We start from the raw sequence: 24,067 nt of genomic DNA, 5'->3' as shown, positions 1-24,067 counted from the left end.
GTAGATTGGCCCATTTTATATTATCCCATAGGTCTCTTATATTGCTTTCCAGTTTTTTGATTCGGTTTTCTGTCTGTTGACCAGATTGAGTGATTTCCATTATTCTATCTTCCATATCACTGATTCGTTCTTCTGCATTATTCATTCTGGTTTTTACTGCCCCTAGTTCAGTTTACATCTCTGCAAATGAATGTTCTAGTTTTTCTTGGCTCCTCCTTATGTTTTCTAGCTCCTTTCTGAGGGTATCTGCATTACTGTTCATATCTTCTCTGAATTCCTTCAGTATTTTCACTATTTCTCTTTTGAATTCCAGGTGTGTCTGACTGCAGAGATCTGTTTCATTGTTGACTGTTTTAGGTGAGTTCTCCTGTTGGTTTGACTGGGGTTGTTTTCTCAGCTTCTTCATCTTGCTTGTCATTTTCTTTCTCCTGAGGGAGTTGTACTCTCCGTTATCGGGCAGCTTTTGCCTTGTCACTGCCGTGGAATATTTCCTGAGGACTGGCGTTGTTGGTCAATCTTTTTTGAGGCAGTGTGGCTTTTCTGGAGTGTTGATGGGACTAACAGTGTTTCTTTGAAGCAAAGGAGGACTTCCTGAGGGCAGACAGGACTGGGAGGTCCACACCACAATGGTAGCAGATTTCACTTGGTCATGCAGAGCTTGCTCTGGTGTTTTTAGGCTGTGGGGTTCTTGCAGGGAGTTGGCGGTGTTGGGAAGCCTCTCTTCAGGGGTGCATCACCCCCTGGGGGCTGGAGAAGCTATCTGGGTCACTGAGAACCTAAGAGGCTCTTCCCTAGGGCAGCCCAACTCAGAAGGACAGCCTGAGAATGTAGGCGGATCTTTTCACAGTCTGGCTGAGCTTGTTGCAGGTTTTCTGGGCTGCAGGGGCTCTTCCAGGGGGCTGGTGGTGCTGAGCAGTTATTTCACGGGAGTGGGGCACCCCCTGGGAGCTTGGGCGGTTAGCAGGGCCCTTGGAGACCCAAGAGGCTCCTCCCCAGGGCAGCCCAACTCAGAAAAACCGTCTGAGATCTTTTCCCGACTCGGCCAGGCTTGTTGCAGCTTTTCTGGGCTGCAGGGGGTCCTGGCTGGAGCTGGCAGTCCTATGCAGCTGGTCCACTAGGTCTCAGCACCCCTTGGGGTCTTGGGCGGGTAGCAGGGCCCTTGGAGACCCAAGAGGCTCCTCCCCAGGGCAGCCCAACTCAGAAAGACCGTCTGAGATCTTTTCCCAACTCGGCCAGGCTTGTTGCAGCTTTTCTGGGCTGCAGGGGGTCCTGCCTGGAGCTGGCAGTCCTATGCAGCTGGTCCACTAGGTCTCAGGCACCCCCTGGGGGCTTGGGCGGGTAGCAGGACCCTTGGAGACTCAAGATGCTCCTCCCCAAGGCAGCCCGATTCAGAAAGACCGTCTGAGATCTTTTCCCGATTCGGCCAGGCTTGTTGCAGCTTTTCTGGGCTGCAGGGGGTCCTGCCTGGAGCTGGCAGTCCTATGCAGCTGGTCCACTAGGTCTCAGCATTCCCTGGGGGCTTGGGCGGGTAGCAGGGCCCTTGGAGACTGAAGAGGCTCCTCCCCAGGGCAGCCTGATTCAGAAAGATGGTCTGAGATCTTTTCCCGATTCGGCCAGGCTTGTTGCAGCTTTTCTGGGCTGCAGGGGGTCCTGCCTGGAGCTGGCAGTCCTATGCAGCTGGTCCACTAGGTCTCAGCTCCCCCTGGGGTCTTGGGCGGGTAGCAGGGCTGTTGGAGACTCAAGAGGCTCCTCCCCGGGGCAGCCCGACTCAGAAAGACCGCCTGAGATCTTTTCCCAACTTGGCCAGGCTTGTTGCAGCTTTTCTGGGCTGCAGGGGGTCCTGCCTGGAGCTGGCAGTCCTATGCAGCTGGTCCACTAGGTCTCAGCACCCCCTGGGGTCTTGGGCGGGTAGCAAGGCCCTTGGAGACCCAAGAGGCTCCTCCCTGGGGCAGCCCATCTCAGAAAAACTGTCGGAGAATTAGGCCGATCTATTCACGGTCTGGCTAGGCTTGTTCTAGCTTTTCTGGGCTGCAGGCCTTTTCTAGGGGGCTGGTGGTGTTTGGTGCTGCTCTGTGGAAGTGTAGCCCCTCCAAAGGGCAAGCAGGCCTGAGCAGGGAGAGCCCCTGCGGTGGTAGGCTTCAGGCAATTGTTGAGGCCAGCCCTCCTGGATGGCAGGCAGCCCCAGGTCCGTTGAGAGCATAGGGGGTGGCAGGGGTGGGGGGACGGAATGCACTGGGAAGCACAGCTTTCTGCTAGCTAGCGGGCCTATAATCTTGCTGTGGTGTGGGGGTATTCTATGGGGACCCACCCCTTCTTCTCTCCCCTCCCCAGCATGGGCGCAGACCAGGCTCTTCTCCCAGGTTCCCTCTGAGGCGGCTTTCCACTTCCCTTCCCCTAGAGTATTGCTCCCTTCCTCTGGAACAGCTTTGTTTTCTAGTCTCCCAGGCAGTCTCTGCCCCGTCAAATGGTTTAGAGACCTCCCAAGCAGTTTCCGCTCTTCCCCGCCCCCCTAGCCTGGGGACTAATCTCTGGAGTTGAGGTCTCGGTGCCCAGCCCCCCCCCAGGCGTCCCTCGGCCCTTTCTCAGGGATTAACCTTCGGAGGCGAGGTCTCGGTGCCCAGCCCCCACCCAGGCGTCCCCCAGCTCCCTCTCAGGGACCAACCTTCAGAGGCGAGGTCTCGGTGTCCAGCCCCCACCCTGGCGTCCCCTGGCCCTTTCCCGGGGACTAACCTCTGGAGCCGAGGATTCGGTGCCCAGCCCCCACCCAGGTGTCTCAATTTTTGGTGACTGTGCCCGTAGTTCAGATGGTCCGTTGGGTTCTTGATCAGTTTTTCCATACTCCGACTTACTGCTACACTCTTCTCTGCATCTGGGGATTCCTCCGGTTCATTTGATCTTTCGCCCGGTAGGTGACTTTCCAGGGTGCGGGATCCCTTTCTCCTCCGCAGTTCCCTTTCGGGAGTGCCCATCCCGCTCGGATTCACCTTCTCTCACTCTCCTCTTTTCTCCCGTTCTGCCCAATAATGTCACGAACTTCTTGCCGTTATTGGAGTTTAGGTTCCTCTGCCAGCAATTGGTTGCTGTTCTGTGCGAGTCATTTCTTCTGTAGATGTGCTTTTTTTGTTGTGTTCGTGGGAGAGGGCGAGCATGTCCCCCTACTCCTCCGCCATCTTGTCCTCTCCCCTGTAAACCATATTATTCCAACTATATAACATGCTGGAAAGGGAAAACAATGGAGACAGTAAAAAGATCAGTGATTGTCAGGGATTAGAAAGGAAGAAGTTATAAACAGGAAGAGTACAGAAGATTTTTAGGATATTGAAAATAATCTGTATGTTATTTGGAAAATGAATACATCATTATAAATCTTTTCAAATCCATGTAATGTACAACATCAAAAGTAAATATTAATGTGAACTATGTACTTTGGGTGATAATGATGTGCCAATATAAGATCATCAATTGTAAAAAGTATACTCTTCTGATGGGAGATGTTGATAGTAGGAAAGCTTATCCATGCATGGAGGCAGAGAATATTAGGAGAACACACTATATTTTCCATCAAATTTTGCTGTAAAACTAAAACTAAATTAAAATAGGCTTAAAAAAAACACATACAATATAAGCAATCATTGTGATGATAGAACTATTTATTACCTTATTTGTGACGGACAAAATTGCATATGTGATAAAATTTTATAGAATTAAATACACAGGCACAAATGAGTACAAGTAAAACTACATTTTATATTGATTCAGATATGTCATAATATAAATTGTAACAATGAAAAAAGTTTATGATAATGTACCATAGATTTACAGAATGTTATCATTATGAGAAAATGGGTAAACTAGGCCTCTTACTGTTATTTTTTACAACTATATGTAAATTTACAATAATAATTGCTGTTGGAAAATTAAATTTGAGCAAATCAGTCAAAGTTTTAAGCTAATAAGTCACATTAAGAGTTTGATTTTATAAATTTATAATTTTATATTTTATAAATTTAATGTAATACAATAAAAATTCAAATGAGCTTTTGGTTAAAACTAATTAAATAATTCTTCATTCTGCATGGAAAAATAAACATATAAGATTAACTAGGAAAATGCTGACCAGGGATAGTAGATTGAGAGGAGTTGCTCTATTACACATTGTAAAATAGAGCAAATACTATAATGAAATAGGGAACTATTATTGCATGTATAAGCATAGAGTGGAAGGGAAAAGATGGGGGGAGGAAGGGGATAGAGAATGGAAGAGGGAAAGGAAGGCCTGGGCTCAGGCATACCCTGATTTGAGTTGTTGATATAGGGAAGCTTGAGGCCACTGAGTAGAAGGGCTTCCTATGTGGTGGTTTACAAATTATATTTTGTGTTCTCCAACTAGTCCCATGTTGAAAGCAGGACAAAATTGTTGAAGATGGCAGTAATTGTACAAGTGCTGATTTTTTTAAAAATATTTTTATTTTTTTCTATTGAATTACAATGTTTGGTCAATTTCTGCTGTACATCAAAGTGACCCAGGTATTTTTCTCACATTATCCTCCATCATATTCCATCAGAAGTAACTAGATATAAGTCCCTGTTGTGTACAGCAGCATCTTGTTGCTAATCCACTCCAAATGCAAATAGTTTGCATCTATAACCCCAAACTCCCAATCCACTCCACTCCTTCCTCCTGCCCCTTGGCAACAACAAGTTGTTCTCCAAGTCCATGAGTTTGTTTCTTTTCTGAAATATATTCATTTGTGCCATATATTAGATTCCAGATATATATCATATAGTGTTTGACTTTCTCTTTCTAACTTACTTCACTTAGTATGAGAGTCTCTAGTTTCATCCACGGTGCTGCAAATGGCATTATCTTGTTGATTTTATGGCTGAGTAGTATTTCCTTGTGTATATAAACCACATCTTTTTAATCCATTCATCCGTTAATTGACATTTAAGTTGTTTTCATGTCTTGGCTATTGTGAATAGTGCTGCAATGAACATAGGGGTGCATGCATTTGTTCAATGAAAATTTGTCTGGATATATGTCCAGGGGGTGGGATTTCTGTGTCATAAGGTAGTTCTATATTTAATTTTCTGAGGTGTCTCCATGCTTTTTTCCATAGTGGTTGTACCAATTTACACTCCCACCAACAGTGAGGTAGGGTACATTTTTCGCCACACTCTCTCCAGCATTTGTTACACGTTGACTTGTTTATTACGGCCATTCTGACAAGTGTGAGATTGTTCCTCATAGGAGAACAAAATAATGCAATTTGTAGGAACTTGGATGCAACTAGAATTCTCAAACTAAGTGAAGTAAGTTAGAAAGAGAAAGACAAGTATCATATATCACTTACATGTAAAATCTAAAACATGACAGAAAAGAACCTATATACAAAACAGAAACAGAATAGCAGATATAGAGAACTGACTTGTGGTTGCCAACGGGAGAGGGATGGAGTGGGATGGACGAGGAGTTTGGGGTTAGTAGAGGCAAACTATTCCATTTAGAAGGGTAAATCAATGAAGTCCTACTGCGTAGCACAGGGAATTATATCTGATCATTTGTGATAGAACATGATGGAAGATAATAAGAGAAAAAAATGTATATATATCTCGGTCACTATTCCATACAGCAGAAAATTGATACAACACTGTAAATTAGGTATACTCTAATAAAAATAAAATTTTAAAATATTGTGTTAGGAAGAAAAGTTTTCTATATTATATTAGGTTTTATTGGCTGGTTTTAAGAATTAAATTTACATGAGACAGATTAACTTGAGAAAATAAAATTTTAATTCATATATATGGTAACCCCACATACATGAGAAGGTCAGACACAGTGCATATATGAAAGATTCAGAGACAGAAAAGTAAAAAGAGTTATGCAGGTCATCCTGAGCTAAGTGGATGGTGTAGGGGCATGTAGACAGGAGGGTTCATTCATAATGACAGGAAGAAAGTAAGAGGAAAAGAAAATATTAGTCTTGCCTTACAGATGGGATCAGTTAGATAAAATTTATCTTTGGTAATAACTCTTTTCCTTGGAAAACATGAAATTTATATATGTCAGGTGTTTAAGGAGGAGAGAGTAAATTTTTCTTGAGCACACAGAGTCTCCATTGCCTTTAGCTCAAAATAACCCATATGACAAAGTGGCACACCTTTTGGAGGTCTGTTCTGAACCCTTACAGTTTCCTTATTTCAAACATTCCTGAAAGTTTTATTGCCCAGAATTTGGGGTGGCAGATTGCTCCTTCTCATTCAACTGGTTTAATAGTTGGGCCTCCCTTCAGGAGGTGGTGTTGCAAGCAGGTTCCCAAAATTAAGCCTATGGTGTAAGAAGCATTTCTATGGAACAAAAAAAAATATTTGGAATGTATTATAATACGTAAATACGTACTATTCTTGTATGGGGACCCCACATACATGAAATAGTCAGAGACCGTATATACATGAGATGTTCAAAAACAAAAAGGTGAAATGAGGCATATATTCTATCCTGAGCTAAGGGATGCAATTTGGACCTGGGACTTCCAAGGACAAGAGAGTCATTCATAGGACAATGATAAAAGCATATGTCTGGAAATGAGGTGTTTTTCCTGCCATATAGATGGGGCCATTTAGATTAAATTTATCTCTGGTAATAACTCTTATTATGGGAAAAATCATAACTTTAATTCTTTTATGTAGTTAAGAAAGGGATAGTAATTTCTCTTGATCCCACAGTGTCTCCATTGCTTTTAAATCAAAATAGCCCACATGCCAAAGTGGCACATCTTGGAGAGGCCTGTTCTGAAACCTGACATATTAAAATGTTCAAAAAAATTAATGCTGCCAAATAATTTTTATGGATAGGTATTTTAAAAATGGAAAAGAGTGGTGCAGCAGAAATGAATCTGACTAGTATCCATGAGGATGCAGTTTTGATCCCTGACCTTGCTCAGTGGGCCAGGGATCTGGCATTGCTGTGAGATGTGATATAGATGGTAGATGCAGCTTAGATCCTGAGTTGCTGTGGCCTAGCCTGGCAGCTTTAGCTCTGATTTGACTCCTAGCCTGGAACTTCCATATGCCATGGGTGTGGCCCTAAAAAGATAAAAAAGAAAAAAAGAAAAAGAAACCCCATATTTTTTTCCAACATGTTAAAACTTGAGTACATGATGTACATGAATATCTTTATAAAAAGAAGTTTGTCAAAATGTATTAAAAGACTCAAAAACTCTTTTATCATTGACTATATTTCTACTTCCAGTAATTTACCAATAGGGGATAAATCTAAGTAGTAATATATTTTTCCTAAATTGATTTTTTAAATAAATTATTAATTAGAAAAGTTCCCTGGTGTCTTATCAAGGATCTAATGTTGTCACTGCTGTGACTTGTGTTGCTGCTGTGGTGGGGGTTCAATCTCTGGCTTGAGAAATTCCACATGGCATGGGCATGGATAAAAAAATAAAACTAAATTAAATATCCAGCAGTTAGGTATATTTGCTTGACAGTGTATCATGTAAATAATGCTTAAGTGGAGTGCAGACTTTTACCATATGAGGAAACTCATGAGCTAATGAAGGTATTCTGTTCATTCTCAGTTATTTCCCATACTTATGTAAATTCTTGGATGCAGTATTATGCTAAACTGATTTATGCACATATTCACTTTAAAAGATGAACACTATTTGCTTTGTTTTTTTCTTAAATTTTTTTACCTTTTATTTTTTTTTCTACTGTACATCATGGTGACCCAGTTATACATACATGTATACATTCTTTTTTCTCACATTACATGTTCTATCACAAGTGACTAGACAGAGTTCCCAGTGCTACACAGCAGGATCTCATTGCTAATCCATTCCAAAGGTAGGCAATATTATTTCCTGCTGTGGTGCAGTTGGTTAAGAATCCAACTGCAGCCTGCCTGGCTGCAGAGGTGCAGGTTCGATCCCTGGCCTGGGGGAGTAGATTCAAGTGATGAAGTTTGATCCCTTGCCCAGGAAAATCCCCATTTAAACCATAATCCTGCCGTCTAAGAAAAAAGAGTACCTAATTCCACAATAATATAAGGCAACTTTTCTATGGAGTATGGTAACAAATAATGCTTTGTTTGATATAATGAGGTGTGTGGCAGAAGTGGATGAGATGTTGAAGAAAAGTTTTATTGTGATTGACAAAGTAGCTTTCTTTTTTTCCTAGAGTGGGGCTCATCTATCGAAGCAGGAATGCTTTTTTTGTCCTCAGAAAGAAAGATTCTGATCTTTATTAGAAAAATTGATTCTTATAAATTCCAAAAAAGTAAGCTTAGGAATTGATTTTATTGTATTTAGCTCTATGGAAGTACAACTGACTGACAAAAATACACACATTTACTCTATACATAGTGATAACATTGTACATACACATACAAGCAAGACACAATCACTAAAACCAAGGTACTACATATATTTATCATCTCCAAAAATCTCCTTTTGATATTTTGTAGTTTTTTACAGCTTAGAAATTTCATGGATTTGGAGTTCATTCTCAAAGTAAATAAAGGAGGTGATGAGATCATGTGTACAATTTTTCATTATGGGGAATTAAGAAGTAGAATTTCAAACATACATATCTTTTGAAAATTAATATTCTTTATTCTCAGAGGGAAATATTTTCTCCTTTTTACTCCAAACAAATACTTTCTTATTCCATACTCTCCTACCTTATTTTTGAGAGAAGATTCAGAAGATTTCAAATAAAAAAAAAATAAATAGGATCTAAAATGTAGCTGCTGCTCAACCCCACAGGCTTTTCTCCTGTAGGAAGCAGCTCACATGTACATGTGTGAGCCAGTATGGAAGAGGATATATTACATATGGTTCAGCCTGAGGAACCCCCTTTGCTGCTTTTAATCAATAGCCATAGAGATAAGGATAAAGAGAGAGAAATAAAACCTTCATCTCTGTATGTTAATGGTTGAAAATGAAAGTATATTGCTTCTCAATGACTTGGAGATAAGTCATCTGAAGGAAAATCAAATAACTATCATAATTATATTTTCTATAATTATTTTTTCCTTTGAAGCCTTGGAGTAGTATAAACTTGATGACTTGCTAACAGTCAGAATCCATTAAGTATTTTCCTTTTCTAAGGCCAACTTTTTGTTACGTAAAACTTTTTGCTTTATCCAAACCCTCTGGCAGTCTTGTTTATCTACCTGTAACTTTTCCTCATTTGCTTGTTCGAATGCTTTGTTCACTATCCTTCTTAAACAAAAGTAACACATTATAATTACCATCACATATATAATATATATAATAATATATACTATGTTATATGATTATATATTATTATATTGTCATGCAATAGATATATATATTTCTATATTTTATCAAAAAATAGTGTGTTGAAATAATTGCATGCTGTGATTTGCTATCTTATTATTCATCTAAACTTCCATTTTTTACACCCTATATTTCACAAATAGAGGCCTCAAATGTGTTTACTTATGTGATCAAAACAGTCTTTAAAATGGACAAGAATTTAGAGTTTATCTAGCATAATACCCTTCTCACCGCCGAAGTACAATTCAGGTTTAATTTTTTTTCATTACGGTTGATTTACAGTGTTGTGCCAATTTCTAATCTACAGAAAAGTCACTCAGTCAAATTTTTTGGGTTTTTTTAAATTTTTGCCTGTGGTAATTGGAAGTTCCTAGACCAAGGATTGAATCCATGACAGGGCTGTAACTGGAGCCACAGCAGTGAAAACACTAGGTCTTTAACCCACTGAGTGATGGGGGAAATGTGCACCTCATTTTAAAAATGAAAGCCAAGGGTAAACCTAATCCATTTCACAAAGTTTTTTTTTTTTTTTTTTTCCTTAAAAAGTTCAGTTTGTTCCCATCATGGTGTGGTGGAAACAAATCCGACTAGGAACGTGAGGTTGCGGGTTTGATCCCTGGCCTTGCTCAGTGGGTTAAGGATCTGGCTTTGCCATGAGCTCTGGTGTAGTTTGCAGACATGGCTCGGATCTGGCATTGCTGTGGCTGTGGTGTAGGCTGGTGGCTATAGCTCCAATTAGACCCCCAGCCTGGGAACCTCTATGTGCCAAGGATGCGGCCCTAAAAAGACAATAAAAAAAGTCCAGTTTGTTTATATTAAGCATTCCAATTCCTATCACATATGAGAAAGTAGAGCAGATAGAAAGAGTTTTTTATTTGTTTTGATTTTTTTTCAAGTTTTTCCTCTTCTTGTATCAAAGAAGATTTGCTCTTTTTCTTCATATTCTTACTTAGGACACCTGGACATGTATGGAGACAATTGACAGAGGTCATTTTTGTTGGAGGCAGTTTATTTTCCCTTCCATTTCTCATCAGACTTTCTCTTACTTCTTTGTTATGGAGAGTGTAGATGAAGGGGTTTAGAACTGGAGTCACCACAGTGTTTAGGACATGGACAGCTTTTGTCAGATCAAAGGCCTCCTTAATGGAAGTGCACACATGAAGGATGATTGTGGACTCATATCAGATGAGCACCACAATGAAATGGGAGGAGAAGGTAGAAAAAGCTTTTCTCCTGCCCTTGGCTGAGGGAATCCTGAGGATGGTGCTGATGATATAAACATAGGATACCAGGGTGATAATGCAAGAATGTAAGATGACCACAAAAGCAATCACAAAAGCCACTAGTTCTACTGCTCATGTGCTATTACAGGCCAGCGTGATCCAGAGTGCAATGTCACAAAAGAAGTGGTTGATGGTGTGGGGGCCACAGAAGGAAAGACTGCTCATGAGGATTTTGGGAATAGCAATGGCCATGAAATCACAGACCCAGGAGCCCAGAGCCAACTCTGCTGATAGGAGGCTGTTCATGATGATGCCATAGTGTAGAGGATAGCAGATGGTCAGATAGCAGTCATAAGCCGTGGCTGCCAGGAGGAAGTACTCTGTACAGCCCAATGAGAAAACAAGGTACATCTGCAAAAGACAGTTGGTAAATGATACAGTTTGGCTTTTCCCCAGGAGAATAGCCAGGACTTTAGGGACTGAAGTTGTGGTATACCAAATCTCCTGGAAAGAGAAATTGCTCAGGAAGAAGTACATGGGAGTGTGTAGCTGGTGGGAGGTACACACCGACATCAAGATAGCCATGTTACCACTGACTGTGAGGATATACATAATCAGAAAAAGCAAGAAGAGAGCGTTGAAGGACCTAGGACCCAGGAAAGCCCAGTAGGAGGAAGTCTTGGGAGATACATTCATTGTCTGTCCTCATTGAAATACTGAGATGAACCAGAAAACAGAGAACCTACACTGATGCCTTTGATCCAATCACAGAGTCCTAGAAAGATAAAAAGAAATAGATTGATGAAAGTGCTTCAATAGCTGAATGCAGACTGATAACCCAAAATTTGTTTAGTGCCCACTCTGTACTTCAAGCTATGCATGATTAATATCAGTTAATTTAATGAAATGGAGAGATGTTATTATAACCAACAAACGATTCAAGAGACATATGCAAATAACTTTAGCAATTTTGCAAAGATCACATCCATGGTTACACTTAAGATTCAAGATTGAAATCGAGTCTTTTTAGCTCTATTATCTTGTTCTAGTCAAGCCACAGTTAGATTACATCTAACCCGCAAAGGGCTGACCATGTAACACTGATTCAATTCACTACTATTTCTGCATTGTCCTTAAATGAAATTGTGTTTTTGTCTTTGTTCAGAACTAGGCCTTCCAAATATAAGTTCTAGTCAAATTCATGTCTCACAGTTGTAGGTTATAAATTTATCTTTTAATATAATTTGCTCTGACATCAAAAGTAGCATCTAGAAATAAACTATATAAATTCAAAAAAAATTTAACTTCTCTGATCTTGATCATTTCATGTTTAAATTTATTAATGTGATACATTATTCACACCAAAAATATTTCTATATTAAACATTGCACTTAAGGCAACTGCTTTCTGAACTAGGGTATTTTTTTTTTTGATTTAGGAAGTTTTATTTCTCCATAAAATAATATCCATAGTATTTTGAAAAAGATATTGCTATAAGCTTACTGAAGATATAGTTCCACAAAGTATAAATGATCAGTAAATTATTATAAGAAAAACACAGACCAGAGCTTAATCTCTTAGATAACAAGAAAACTGTTTTTAATTAATTATACAGATTAAATTTATAGTATTTTTGATATCCAGAAAAAAATAAGACTTTATTTCAAGGCATAATCTTAAGGATATTTTGATGCTTATTTGGAAGTGAGTGCACTAAGAACAGGCTGAAAAGCAGACATTTATTTTGAAACTAGTTTTTTTGTTTTGTTTAATTCTTGTAATTTATTTCTAAAAGCCTCTTTTGAGGACAGAGCTTATAAATTATAACCTTCAGTTGGGAATGTGTAACTATTGAATATTCAGGTCACTAGAACCTACATTTTAAAGGCAGAATTTTTAAAGGCAGAATTTCGAACAAGGCAAAAAGACTTTGGTGCCTTCAATCTCTGCATTTTCCTTACGTTTTCTCTCCACATTTTCACGTATGACACTCTCCAATACTAAATGTCCAGTACTCCAATACTCACTCTCCAATACCAAATGTAATCTCTTCCATAAATCTCAGCAGAATTGTTACATGTGTACAGAGTCAACAAGCATATTTATACTTCAAAAGGTCTACAAAGTTAAGGTGTCCATACTGTGAGTATACCTCACTTTTAAATGCCCTTTAAGGCAGAAGTAGGCTTCAGCGTCAGTCACAGCAATTATCTTAAGTTCTAATGTGCACGTCAATCACTTGAGTATGATGTTAAAATACAAGCAGTGGTGCTTGTGATTTTGCATTTCACATAAATATCCAGAAAGCATCACCGACTGGGCATCCTATCCTGAGGAACAAGTATCTAGCATCCTTCTAATTTTGTAAATAAAGCTTGAGATTCGCATATGCACACTATTGTATATGATCAATGGGAACCTGCTGTATAGAACAGGGAGACCTACTCAATATTCTGGGATAACCTATATAGGAATGGTTATGTGTATATGCATAACTAAATTAATTTGTTGTACAGCAGAAATTAACACAAAACTTTAAATCAACTATACTTCAATTCAATTTTTAAAAAGATTCTGAAGATCAGGGAGATGACATTACTCTCCCAACATTTGACCATTTGAGTAGAAAAGGACTTGGATTATTAATTTTTCTAACAAAAATATATAACCTGACTTACACATTGAGGAGTGAGACAGAGCAATAAAAAATATAAAAATATCCATTAGTAATAAACAGATTAGTAATAAATAATAGTAATAATAACATTAGTAATAAATAATAGTTTTCACAAATTTCCTAAAGCTAATATATTCCAACATCTATATCACTCATTTCCAACCAATATAGTTAAAAATGTTTTCTAGTTCAAAGTGCCCACAGTCATTGTTAATGTGTTTGGTGTTATTCAGTTGTTCTTCTTTGAAAGGTAGTCAAAGTCACCAGGTAACCATAAACTCATAGTACTAGATAACAGTAGCTAACATATTGTGAATGCTTACTTGGTAGTCACTAACATAATCTTTAATTCTATTACTTTAGCTTTATTTTTATCTTACTATTTTTACAGAGGAGGTAATTAAAACACAAAGACGCTAGAGAGGCTGTCCAAAATGGAGCTGTGACTATTGATTCTAGAGATTTGATCCCAGAGCCACAATACCTTGTACCTACTTCCTTCAAAGACATTTTAAAAATAGGTATCTGGGGAGTTCCCATTGTGGCACAGTGGAAACAAATCCAAATAGTAACCATGAGGTTGTGGGTTTGATCCCTGGATTCACTCAGTGGATCAAGGATCAGCATTGCTATGAGCTGCAGTGTAGGTCCCAGGTGTGGCTAAGATCCTGCATTGCCATGGCTGTGGTGTAAGCTGGCAGCTGTGGCACCAATTTGACCCCTAGCCTGGGAAACTCCATATGCCACAGATGTGGACCTAAAAAGCTGTATATACATATATATATGTGTGTGTGTGTGTGTGTGTATATATATGTATGTGTATATATATATATGTATGCATGTATTTGATTGGAAGATTCAGATAAGTGATATTTTAATTTATATTCAAACAGATGTAACCATTTGATTTCTAAAATAGAACTAGATCAAAGCTGTTTATAAAATCTGTTATATGAGATGACAGTAAGTAAAATGTAAAAATGTGAATAAAATAATTATTTTATCATTTTCCAAATTTAAGAATCAATTTGTGATAACTGAAAATTAGAGAATAAATATGATACCCATTGCTATATTATGAAATGTTATTTTCAGATTTTTATTTTCAGTTATATCATTGAATTTGTCAGAAATCATAAACTAATAATATTTGCTTAAAGTATTTGATGATCATTCCTCACATTTTAAAGCATGTATATATTGCTCTAGGTTTGAGTATTTTAAAATTAATTATAAGATGGATTGTATGCGAGTTTATGCAGATAACAAGAGTTTTAAAAAATTAAAGTAATATTTTGATTTACTGGCTTTAAACAAATAACTTTTTTATGTTTTAAAATTAAACAAGAATTTGATCTCTTTTTTAATAGATTGAATTTAAAAAAAATAATGACATTTAACAAGTAATTTTAATTTATACATTTAGAAGGTGATTTACATACATAAGACATTTTTGTACTAACATTCACTATTTTAGCAAAATAGATACATTTACATAATTTCTGAATGATAGGAGATTTGAGGTATTGATTAAATGCTATCACATAGCACAAATTTATGATAACAAATTTACCCATTAATTGAATCTATCATTGGCTAAAGCATAATGAATGCAGAAAAGATTGATCACTTACCAGTTGAAATTTTCTCTACCATTAGCATAAACTCTATGAACTGTCTTTTGACTTTATCTTTACCCTGTTTCTTCAGTCCTTAGTTTTATTTTAGTGAAAAAAAATATATTTTGATTTCAATAACTCTCTCCCCCTTTATTCTTCCGTCTTATTATTTTATGGTACACATCTTTTTAATATCCATTACTTTTTAATTAACTCAATCTGCCATTGTCTTTTAAATTTGTTCTGCCTTTTTCTATTTCCTTTTTTTTCATTCTACCTGATTCTGTCTTGTTCTAGTTACATTCAACTTTCCTTTTGGTGTTTTACATTTTCTCCACCTCAGTCTTCCTCCTAATGAGCTCTATACTGAAAACAATCTACTATTGGGTAATTACTTATGTGTTCATGAATCTTCTGAGAGAAGGTAGCATATTAATTCTCTCTCTTGGGTACTTAGGGCTAGCTGAACAAGACTTATTTTTGTTAATATTTCTAAATGTGTGGTGTGATATAACTTATATGTGGAATCTAAAAATAATACAAATGATTGTATAAGCAAAACAGAACAGATTCACAAATACAGAAAACAAACTTAAAGTTACCTAGGGGGAGAAGTCAGGGTGATAGAACAAATTAGAGGTATGGGATTAACAGATACAAGCTGATATGTATAAAATTGATAATCAGCAAGGATATACTTTAGAGCACAGAGAATTGTAGATATTATCTTGTAATAACCTATAATGGAGTATAATCTGCAAAAATACTGAATCACTATGCTGTACACTTGAAATTAACCTAACATTGTAAATCAACTATAATTCAATTAAAATAAATAAATGGGCAGTTTCAGATTATTTTCAATCATTTTTCTGTGGTTAAATGTCGCATTTTGGTATATCAATAATGAAATGTTAGAAAAGGAATACAAAAATACAATACCTTTTATCACACCTGCAAAAATTAAATACAAGGAACAAATCTGACTAAGAAGGTAAAAAACATAATGCAGAGAACTATAAAACAATAATCAAGGAATTTAAATAGGACTCAAAGAAATGGAGAGATATCCCATGTAACTGGGTTGGAAAAATTAACATCATAACAATGGCCATTCTACCCAAAACAATCTACAGATTCAATGCCATCTCTATCAAACTACCTGTGACATATTTCACAGAACTAGAGCCAACAATCCAAAAATTATATGGAAACATAAGAGACACAGAATTGCCAAGGCAATCCTGAGGAACAAAACCAAGCAGGAGGCAAAATTCTTTTATTTATTTTTTTTTATTTTATTATTACTTTTTATAGTTATTACCCCAATACAATTTTATTTCTACTGTACAGCATGGTGACCTAGTTACACATACAGGTACACATTCTACTTTCTCATATTATCATGCTCCATCATAAGTGACTAGACAGAGTTCCCAGTAATACACAGCAGGATCTCATTGCTAATCCATTCCAAAGGCAATAGTAAGTATCTATTAACCTCAAGCTCCCCAACAACCTCACTCCCTCCCCACCCCATTGGCAACCACAAGTCTATTCTCCAAGTCCATGATTTTCTTTTCTGTAGAAAGGTTCATTTGTGCCTTATATTGGATTCCAGATGTAAGTGACATCATATGGTATTTGCCTTTCTCTTTCTGACTTTCTTCACTCAGTGTGAGAGTCTCTAGTTCCATCCATGTTTCTGCAAATGGCATTATTTCATTCTTTTTTATGGCTGAATAGTATTCCATTGTGTATCTATACCACATCTTTCTAATCCAATCATCCATCAATTGACATCTGGGTTGTTTCCAAGTCTTGGCTATTGTGAAAAGAGCTGCAATGAACATGCAGGTGCATGTGATTTTTAAGGAAAGTTTTGCCCAGATATATGCCCAAGAATAGGAATGATGGATCATATGGTACTGTGGGAATGCTGGATCATATGGTAGTATGTGTAGATTTAAAAGGTAACTCCATGCTGTTTTACTTAGCAGTTGTAAAGCTTTCATTCCCACCAACAGTGCAGGAGGGTTTCCTTTTCTCCACACCCCCTCCAGCATTTGTTATATGTGTACTTCCTAATGATGGCCATTCTGACTGGTGTGAGGTGGTCTCTCATGGTAGTTTTGATTTGCATTTCTCTAATAATCAGGGATGTTGAGCATTTTTTCATGTGCTTGTTGGCCATCTGCACATCTTCCTTGGAAAAACATCTATTCAGGTCTTTTGCACATTTTTCCATTGCATTGTGGGTTTTTTTGCTGGTGAGTTGTATAAATTGCGTGTAAATTTTAGAGATTAAGTGCTTGTCAGTTGCGTCATTCGAAACTATTTTCTCGGCATTCTGTAAGTTCTCCTTTTGTCTTTGTGTTTTCTTTTCGGTTTCTTTGCCACACAAAACTTAACAGTTTGATTAGATCCCATTGGTTCATTTTTGCTTTTCTTTTTGTTGCTTTGTGACTCTGATCTGAGAAATCATTTGTACGGTTGATGTCAGAGAATGTTTTGCCTATGTTATCTTCCAGGAGTTTGATGGCGTCTTGTCTTATATTTAAGTCTTTCAGCCATTTTTGAGTTATCTTCTTGCATGGTGTGAGGGTGAGTTCTAGTTTCATTGATTTGCATGCAGCTGTCCAGGTTTCCCAGCAATGCTTGCTAAAAAGACGGTCTTTTTCCCATTTTATGTTCTTGCCTCCTTTGCCACAGATTAATTGATCACAGGTGTCTGGGTTTATTTCTGGGTTCTCTGGTCTGTTCCATTTGTCTGTATGACTGTTTTGGTACCAGTACCACACTGCCTTGATGACTGTGGCTGTGTAATATTGCCTGAAGTCTGGGAGAGCGATGCCTCCTGCTTGGTTTTTGTTCCTCAGAATTTCCTTTAGTGGTTCCATATAAATGTTTGGATAGTTTGTTCTAGTTATGTGAAGAATGTCATCGGTAATTTGATAGGGATTGCATTGAATCTGTAGATTGCTTTGGGTAGTATGGGCATTTTTACAATATTAATGTTTCCAACCCAGGAGCGTGGACTATCTTTCCATTTCCTTACATCTTCTTTAATTTCCTTGATTAATGTTTTATAGCTCTTGCATAAAATTCCTTTACCTCCTTGGTCAGGTGTATTCCCAGGTATTTGTTTGTTTGTGGTGCAATTTTCAAATGCATTGTGTTTGTATGTGATTATCACTTATATCTGGTATCTAACATACAGTACAAATGAACCTTTCCACAGAAAAGAAAATCATGAACTTTGAGATTAGACTTGTGGTCACCTGGAGGGAGGGGGAGGGAGTGGGATGGATTGGTAGCTTGGTACTTTTGGAAGAGGTTAACAATGAGATCCTGCTGTGTAGCACTGAGAATTATGTCTAGATACTTAGGATGGAGCATGATAATGGGAGAAAAAATATTTCTACATGTATGTGTTACTGGATCCCCAAGCAGTACAATGGGAAAAAAATTGAGTTGGGGAAATAACAATAAAAAATAAATTCATTAAAAAAGAAGTAAAATTAAGTTTGCTGAGGATTCTGCAATAAAAAAAATAAAAATATCAGCAAAATTATAAATAATAAAAGACTATGAATATCATAACCTATTCATTGTACATTCATTACAATTTTTATAAAGATATGTGGAAATCAAAAAATAAAAAAATAAAAACCTATTGTAAAAGTGATAACAACCTCAAGGAAAAGTGAAAGGACAAACATGAAAATTTTAAAATGATGTTCAAAATCATAGAATGTGTGGAAGGAAAGTAAAATCTAATCTCTTTTTTAAAATAATGTGTTTGAGCTTATATGACTATCAGGCTAAAGCAAGCAGATATAGGAAGTGGTTTGTTTACATACTTAAAAAAACAGGGCAACCACTAATCAAAAACAAACATTACATTAACAAAAACTAAAAAGAAAAGCACACAAGCAAAAAATAAATGGAAATCATCCAACCAATAAAAGAAATGAACAAAGGAGAATCATAAAATCAACTGGAAAACAAGGTTTAAAATGGCACTAAATACATATTTACCAATAATTACCTTAAACATCAATGCACTGAATGCTCCAATCAAGATACAGAGTGGCAGATTTTAAAAAAAGTAAGAACCTACAATAAGCTCTCTACAAGAGATCAACCTTAGGCAAAGGACACATATAGATTGAAAGTGAGGGGATGAGAAAAAACATTTCATGCCAATGTACAAGACAGGAAAGCAGGAGTTGCAATACTCATATCAGACAAAATAGATTTTAAATTGATGATGTTAAAGAAAGACAAAGAATGATACTATTTAATAATAAAATAATCCATTCAAGGAAAGGTTAAAATCATCAATAAATCCCCCTAATATAGGAGCACCCAAATATATACAACAAATACTAACAGATATAAAAAAATAAATAATAGGAATACAATAAGATTTAAACACTACACTCACATCAATGGACAGATCCTTTAGATAGAAAATCAATAAGCTACAGAGACCCTAAATGACACAGTAGAAAAATGAACTTAATTGACATTTTCAGGACATTACATCCAAACAAATCACAATACCTTTTCAAGTGTACATGGAACCTCCTCAAAGACTGACTGCATACTGGGGCACAAAACTAATCTCAACAAATTAGAATATAGAAATTATTTCAAGTATCTTCTCTGACCACAATGGCATGAAACTGGAAATCAACAACAGGAAAAGAAATGAGAAAAAAACTGACTACATGGAGACTAAATTCGTGCTACTAAAAATAAGTATGTCAATGAGGACATCAAAAAGGAAATTAAAAAAAATACCTTGAGACAAATGATAATGAAGACACAACCATTCAAAATATATGGGATGCCACAAAAGCAGTGCTTAGAGAGAAATTCCTAGTGATACAGGCCTTACTTATAAAAGAAGAAAATTCTCAAATCAACAACTTAACCCACTACCTAAATTAATTAGAAAAAGAAGAACAAACTAAACCTCCCAGCAGAAAGAAAGAAATCATAAAGATCAGAGAGAAAATCATTAAAATAGAGATTAAAAAAAGAACACCAAAAATTTGTAAAACCAAGAGCTGGTTCCTTGAAAAGGTAAACAAAATTGACACACCTCTGGCCATACTCACCAAGAGGAGGAGGGAAAGAACCCAAATAAACAAAATTAGAAATGAAAATGAGAAATCTCAATGGATACTGCAGAAATACATAAATAAATAAATGCTATGAACAATTAAATGCCAACAAATTTGACAACCCAGAAGAAATGGACAACTTTCTAGAGACTTACCACCCACCAATAATGAATCAAGAAGAAATAGATCAACTTAACAGACCAATCACTAGAAATGAAATTGAATATGTCATGAAAACACTCCTTACAAATAAAAGTTCAAGACCAGATGGCTTCACAGGTGAATTCCACCAAACACAAAAAGAGGATTATACCCATCCTTCTTAAATTTTTCCAGAACCACATCTCAGTAGATGAAGGAAAAGGATTTAACAAAGTCTATCATCCATTCATGATAAAAGCTCTTACCAGACTTGGTGTAGAGGAAACACTTTAACATAAAAAAGCTATTTATAACAAACCCACAGTAAATATAATACTCAATGGAGCAAATCTGAAAGCCTTTCCACTAAAATCTGGAACAAGATAAGGATGCTCACCCTCACCACTTTTAATTCAATATAGTATTAGAAATTCTAGACACTGCAATCAGACAAACAAAAGAAATAAAATACATTCAAATTTCAAGAGAAGAGGTAAGTTATGATGACATGGTACTATATATAGAAAACCCAGAGGAGTCCACACAGAAACTACTCAAACTGATCAATGAATTCAACAAAGTAGCAGAATACAAGATTAACATTCAGAAATTGGTTGTAGTTCTGTATACTAACAATGAAATATAAGAAAAAGAACACAAAAATAAATACCTTTTCAAATCATGTGCCACTAAATTAAAACCATGGAATAAATCAGACCAAGGAGGTGAAAGACTTATATGCTAATAACTATAAAACCTTAATCAAAAAACATTAATCAAGGGAATTAAAAAAGATTCAAATAAATGGAAAGATATTCCATGCTCCTGGGTTGGAAAAAATCATATCATAAACATGGCCATACTACTGAAAGCAATCTACAGATTCAAAGAAATCCCTATCAAAATAACCATGACAAGATTTGCACTGCAAACGAAACCATAAAAAAAAAAAAAACCTACATAATGGGACAAAATAGTTTCAAAGATTCAACTGAAAAAGGATTAATCTCTAAAATATACAACTCAACAGCAAAATAACCAACAGCCCAATTGGAAAATGGGCAAAAGACCTGAATAGACATTTTTTCAAAGAAGATGTACAGATGGCCACGAGGCACATGAAAAAAATGCTCAATATCACTGACTATTAGGGAAATGCAAATTAGAACTACAATGAGATACAAGCTCACACCAGCCAGAATGGCCAATCATTAACAAGTCCACAAGCAACAAATGCTGGATAGGGTCTGGAGGAAAGGGAACCCTCTGGCACTGTTGGTGGGAATGTAAATTTGTGCAATCACTATGGAAAACCGTATGGAGGTACCTAAGAAAACTAAATATATAACTACCATATAACCCAGCAATTCCCCTGTTGGGCATATATATATATATATCTGGACAAAACTTTCCTTGAAAAAGATACATGTACCTGTATGTTCATTGCAACACTATTCACAATAGCCAAGACATGGAAATAACCTAAATGTCCATTGACAGATGAATGGATTAAGAAGATGTGGTATATATACACAATGGAATACTACTCAGCCATAAAAAGAATGAAATAATGCCATTTGAAGCAACATGGATGGAACTAGAGACTCTCATACTAAGCCAAGTTAGTCAGAAAGAGAACAGCAAATACCATATGATATCACTTATATCTGGAATCTAATACATGGCACAAATGAACCTTTCTACAGAAAAGAATCTCATGGATTTGGAGAACAGACTTGTGGGGGAGGGAGTGGGATGGATTTGGAATACATTTGTAATGGATAAGTAATGACATCCTTCTTTATAGCACAGGGAACTATATCTAGTCACTTGTGATGGTGCAGGATGAATATATTGTAAGTAAAAGAGTGTGTATGTGTGTGTGTCTGGGTCACTTTGGTGTACAGTAGGAAATTGACAAGTCACTGTAAACCAATAACAATGGAAAAAATAAAAATCATAAATTATTTTATCATATTTATTATTTTTCATTTTAATTAGTATGTATTTTGCTATGTTTCTTCTTGATTTATCCTTTATGGGAAATTCTGTGCTTCCGTAACTTGAATAAATATTTCCTTACCCAGTTAGGAACTTTTACAGCTCTGATATCTTCAAGTATTTTCTCTGGTCCTCTCTCTCTTCTCATTCTAGACACCCTATGACACAAATGTTAGTACATTTATTGTGATAGTAAAGGTCTCTTACACTCTCCTTAGTTCTTTTCACTCTTTTTTTCTTTTCTGTGGTAGTGATTTCTATCACTCTTGTCTTCCTGATCACTTAATTCATTCTTCTGCCTCTGTTGTCCTGCCATTGATTTATTCTAGTGTATTTTTTTTATTTCAGATATTGTGCTCTTCATCTTATTTTGCTTGTTCTTTATATCTTCTACTTATTTGGCAAACATTTCTTGTGACTTCTCATTTTTGTGTCTCCCTTCTTTTTCTGGTATCTTAGATCATCTTTACTGTCTTCACTCTGAATATTTTTTAAGGTAAATTGCCAATCTCATCATCATTCATTTATTTTTGTTTTATGTCTTTGTCTGAAAGCTATTTTTTGTCATCTAATATTTTGTACCTCTCTATGTTTATCATTTTCTTGACAGCAGGTATGTAGATGCAACAGCTCTTGCCCAATCCTGGAGTTGTCAGCAGTGGTAGAGTTACCCAGAGTACACAGTGGGAGCAGCAGTTTCATGCTACCTCTCCTGGAACCACATGACTGATAGGGATGGTGTCATGAAGCAAACAGTAGAGGTTCACAGTTCGTAGGACTGCTCCTATAACAGGGGGGAGGGGCAGAAGTGACTCCTGTGATCCCTTTTACTACCAGGCAGCCCTCAGTACTGTTCTTATTGTAGGCAATTTTAGCAGCTGCTTCTGGAGTCACACCATTTGCTGCAGAGGCTTTTGGAACTGCTCTCTGTAGCCGCAGGGTCAAGTGATATTCTGGCATTCATACCCTTTTTTTAACCCCTCTAGGGGTGCACTCTCTGCAACCCCAAGGACTATGGCTACCCCCAGATGTTGCTAAAAGGCACTCTTTGCAGTTATGTAACATTCATCACTTGCCATGTTCATGTGGTAGCCATGAAATGTGTGCCACTCCTGCAATCCCCTTCTGGGCTGCTGGCAGCAGTGTTCTGCTTGGCTACTGACTGGAGTGTCTCTATTGCCACAGATATTGTGCATAAACTTCTATTTTTTCATTTTTGAGAGTTTTATTGATCTATAGTTGATTTACAAATTTGTGATAGTTACTTCTATATAAAAGAATGATTCAGTTAAACATTTACACACATCCATTCTCTTTAAGATTATTTCCCCAGATAGCTTATTACAGAATATTGGACAGAGTTCTCTGTGCTAATTAGCAGGACCCCACTGGCCAATCTTTCCATATACCTCTCTGTGCATATGCCTATCCCAAACCCAAGTCCATCCACCAACCCCAAATGTCTCCTTTGGTAACCGTATTTTTTATTGTCTTTTAGTCTGTTTCTGTTCTTCAAATAAGTTCATTTGTATCCTTTCTTTTAGGTTCCACATAAAAGTAATATTATCCTGCATGTGTCTTTCACTGTCTTACTTCTCTGAGTATGATAATTTCTAGGTCCATCCATGTTGCTGCAAATAGCATGGTTTTATTCTTATTTATGACTAAGTAATATTCCATTGTATATATGTACATGTTTCATTTAATTTACTTTTTATTGTTATTTCCCTAACACACTTTTTCCCCACTGTACAGCATTGAGACCCAGTTACACATACATGTAAACTTAATTTTTTCTCCCATTGTCATGCTGCATTATATGTATCTAGACACACTTCTCAGTGCTACCAGGCAGCCCTCAGTACTGTTCTTATTGTAGGCAGTACCTCATTGTAAATCCATTCAAAGAGCAGTAGTTTGTGTCCGTTAACCCCAAGCTCCTTATCCCTCCCAT

At 37.0% G+C, this 24,067-nt stretch overlaps 1 protein-coding gene across 1 annotated transcript; it reads right to left on the bottom strand.

The window, feature by feature from the left end:
- Nucleotides 10,326-11,249, bottom strand: LOC100513138 (olfactory receptor 6F1). The gene is given in 3 exon segments (XM_013994606.1): nt 10,326-10,345; nt 10,348-11,177; nt 11,179-11,249. Coding segments are annotated over 3 exon segments (921 nt in total).

The sequence above is a fragment of the Sus scrofa genome, chromosome 2 (genome assembly GCF_000003025.6).
Source record: "Sus scrofa isolate TJ Tabasco breed Duroc chromosome 2, Sscrofa11.1, whole genome shotgun sequence".
Classification (NCBI taxonomy): domain Eukaryota; kingdom Metazoa; phylum Chordata; class Mammalia; order Artiodactyla; family Suidae; genus Sus; species Sus scrofa.
Note: the sequence above shows the minus strand (reverse complement) of the source record. Positions and strands in the feature narration are given on the sequence as shown.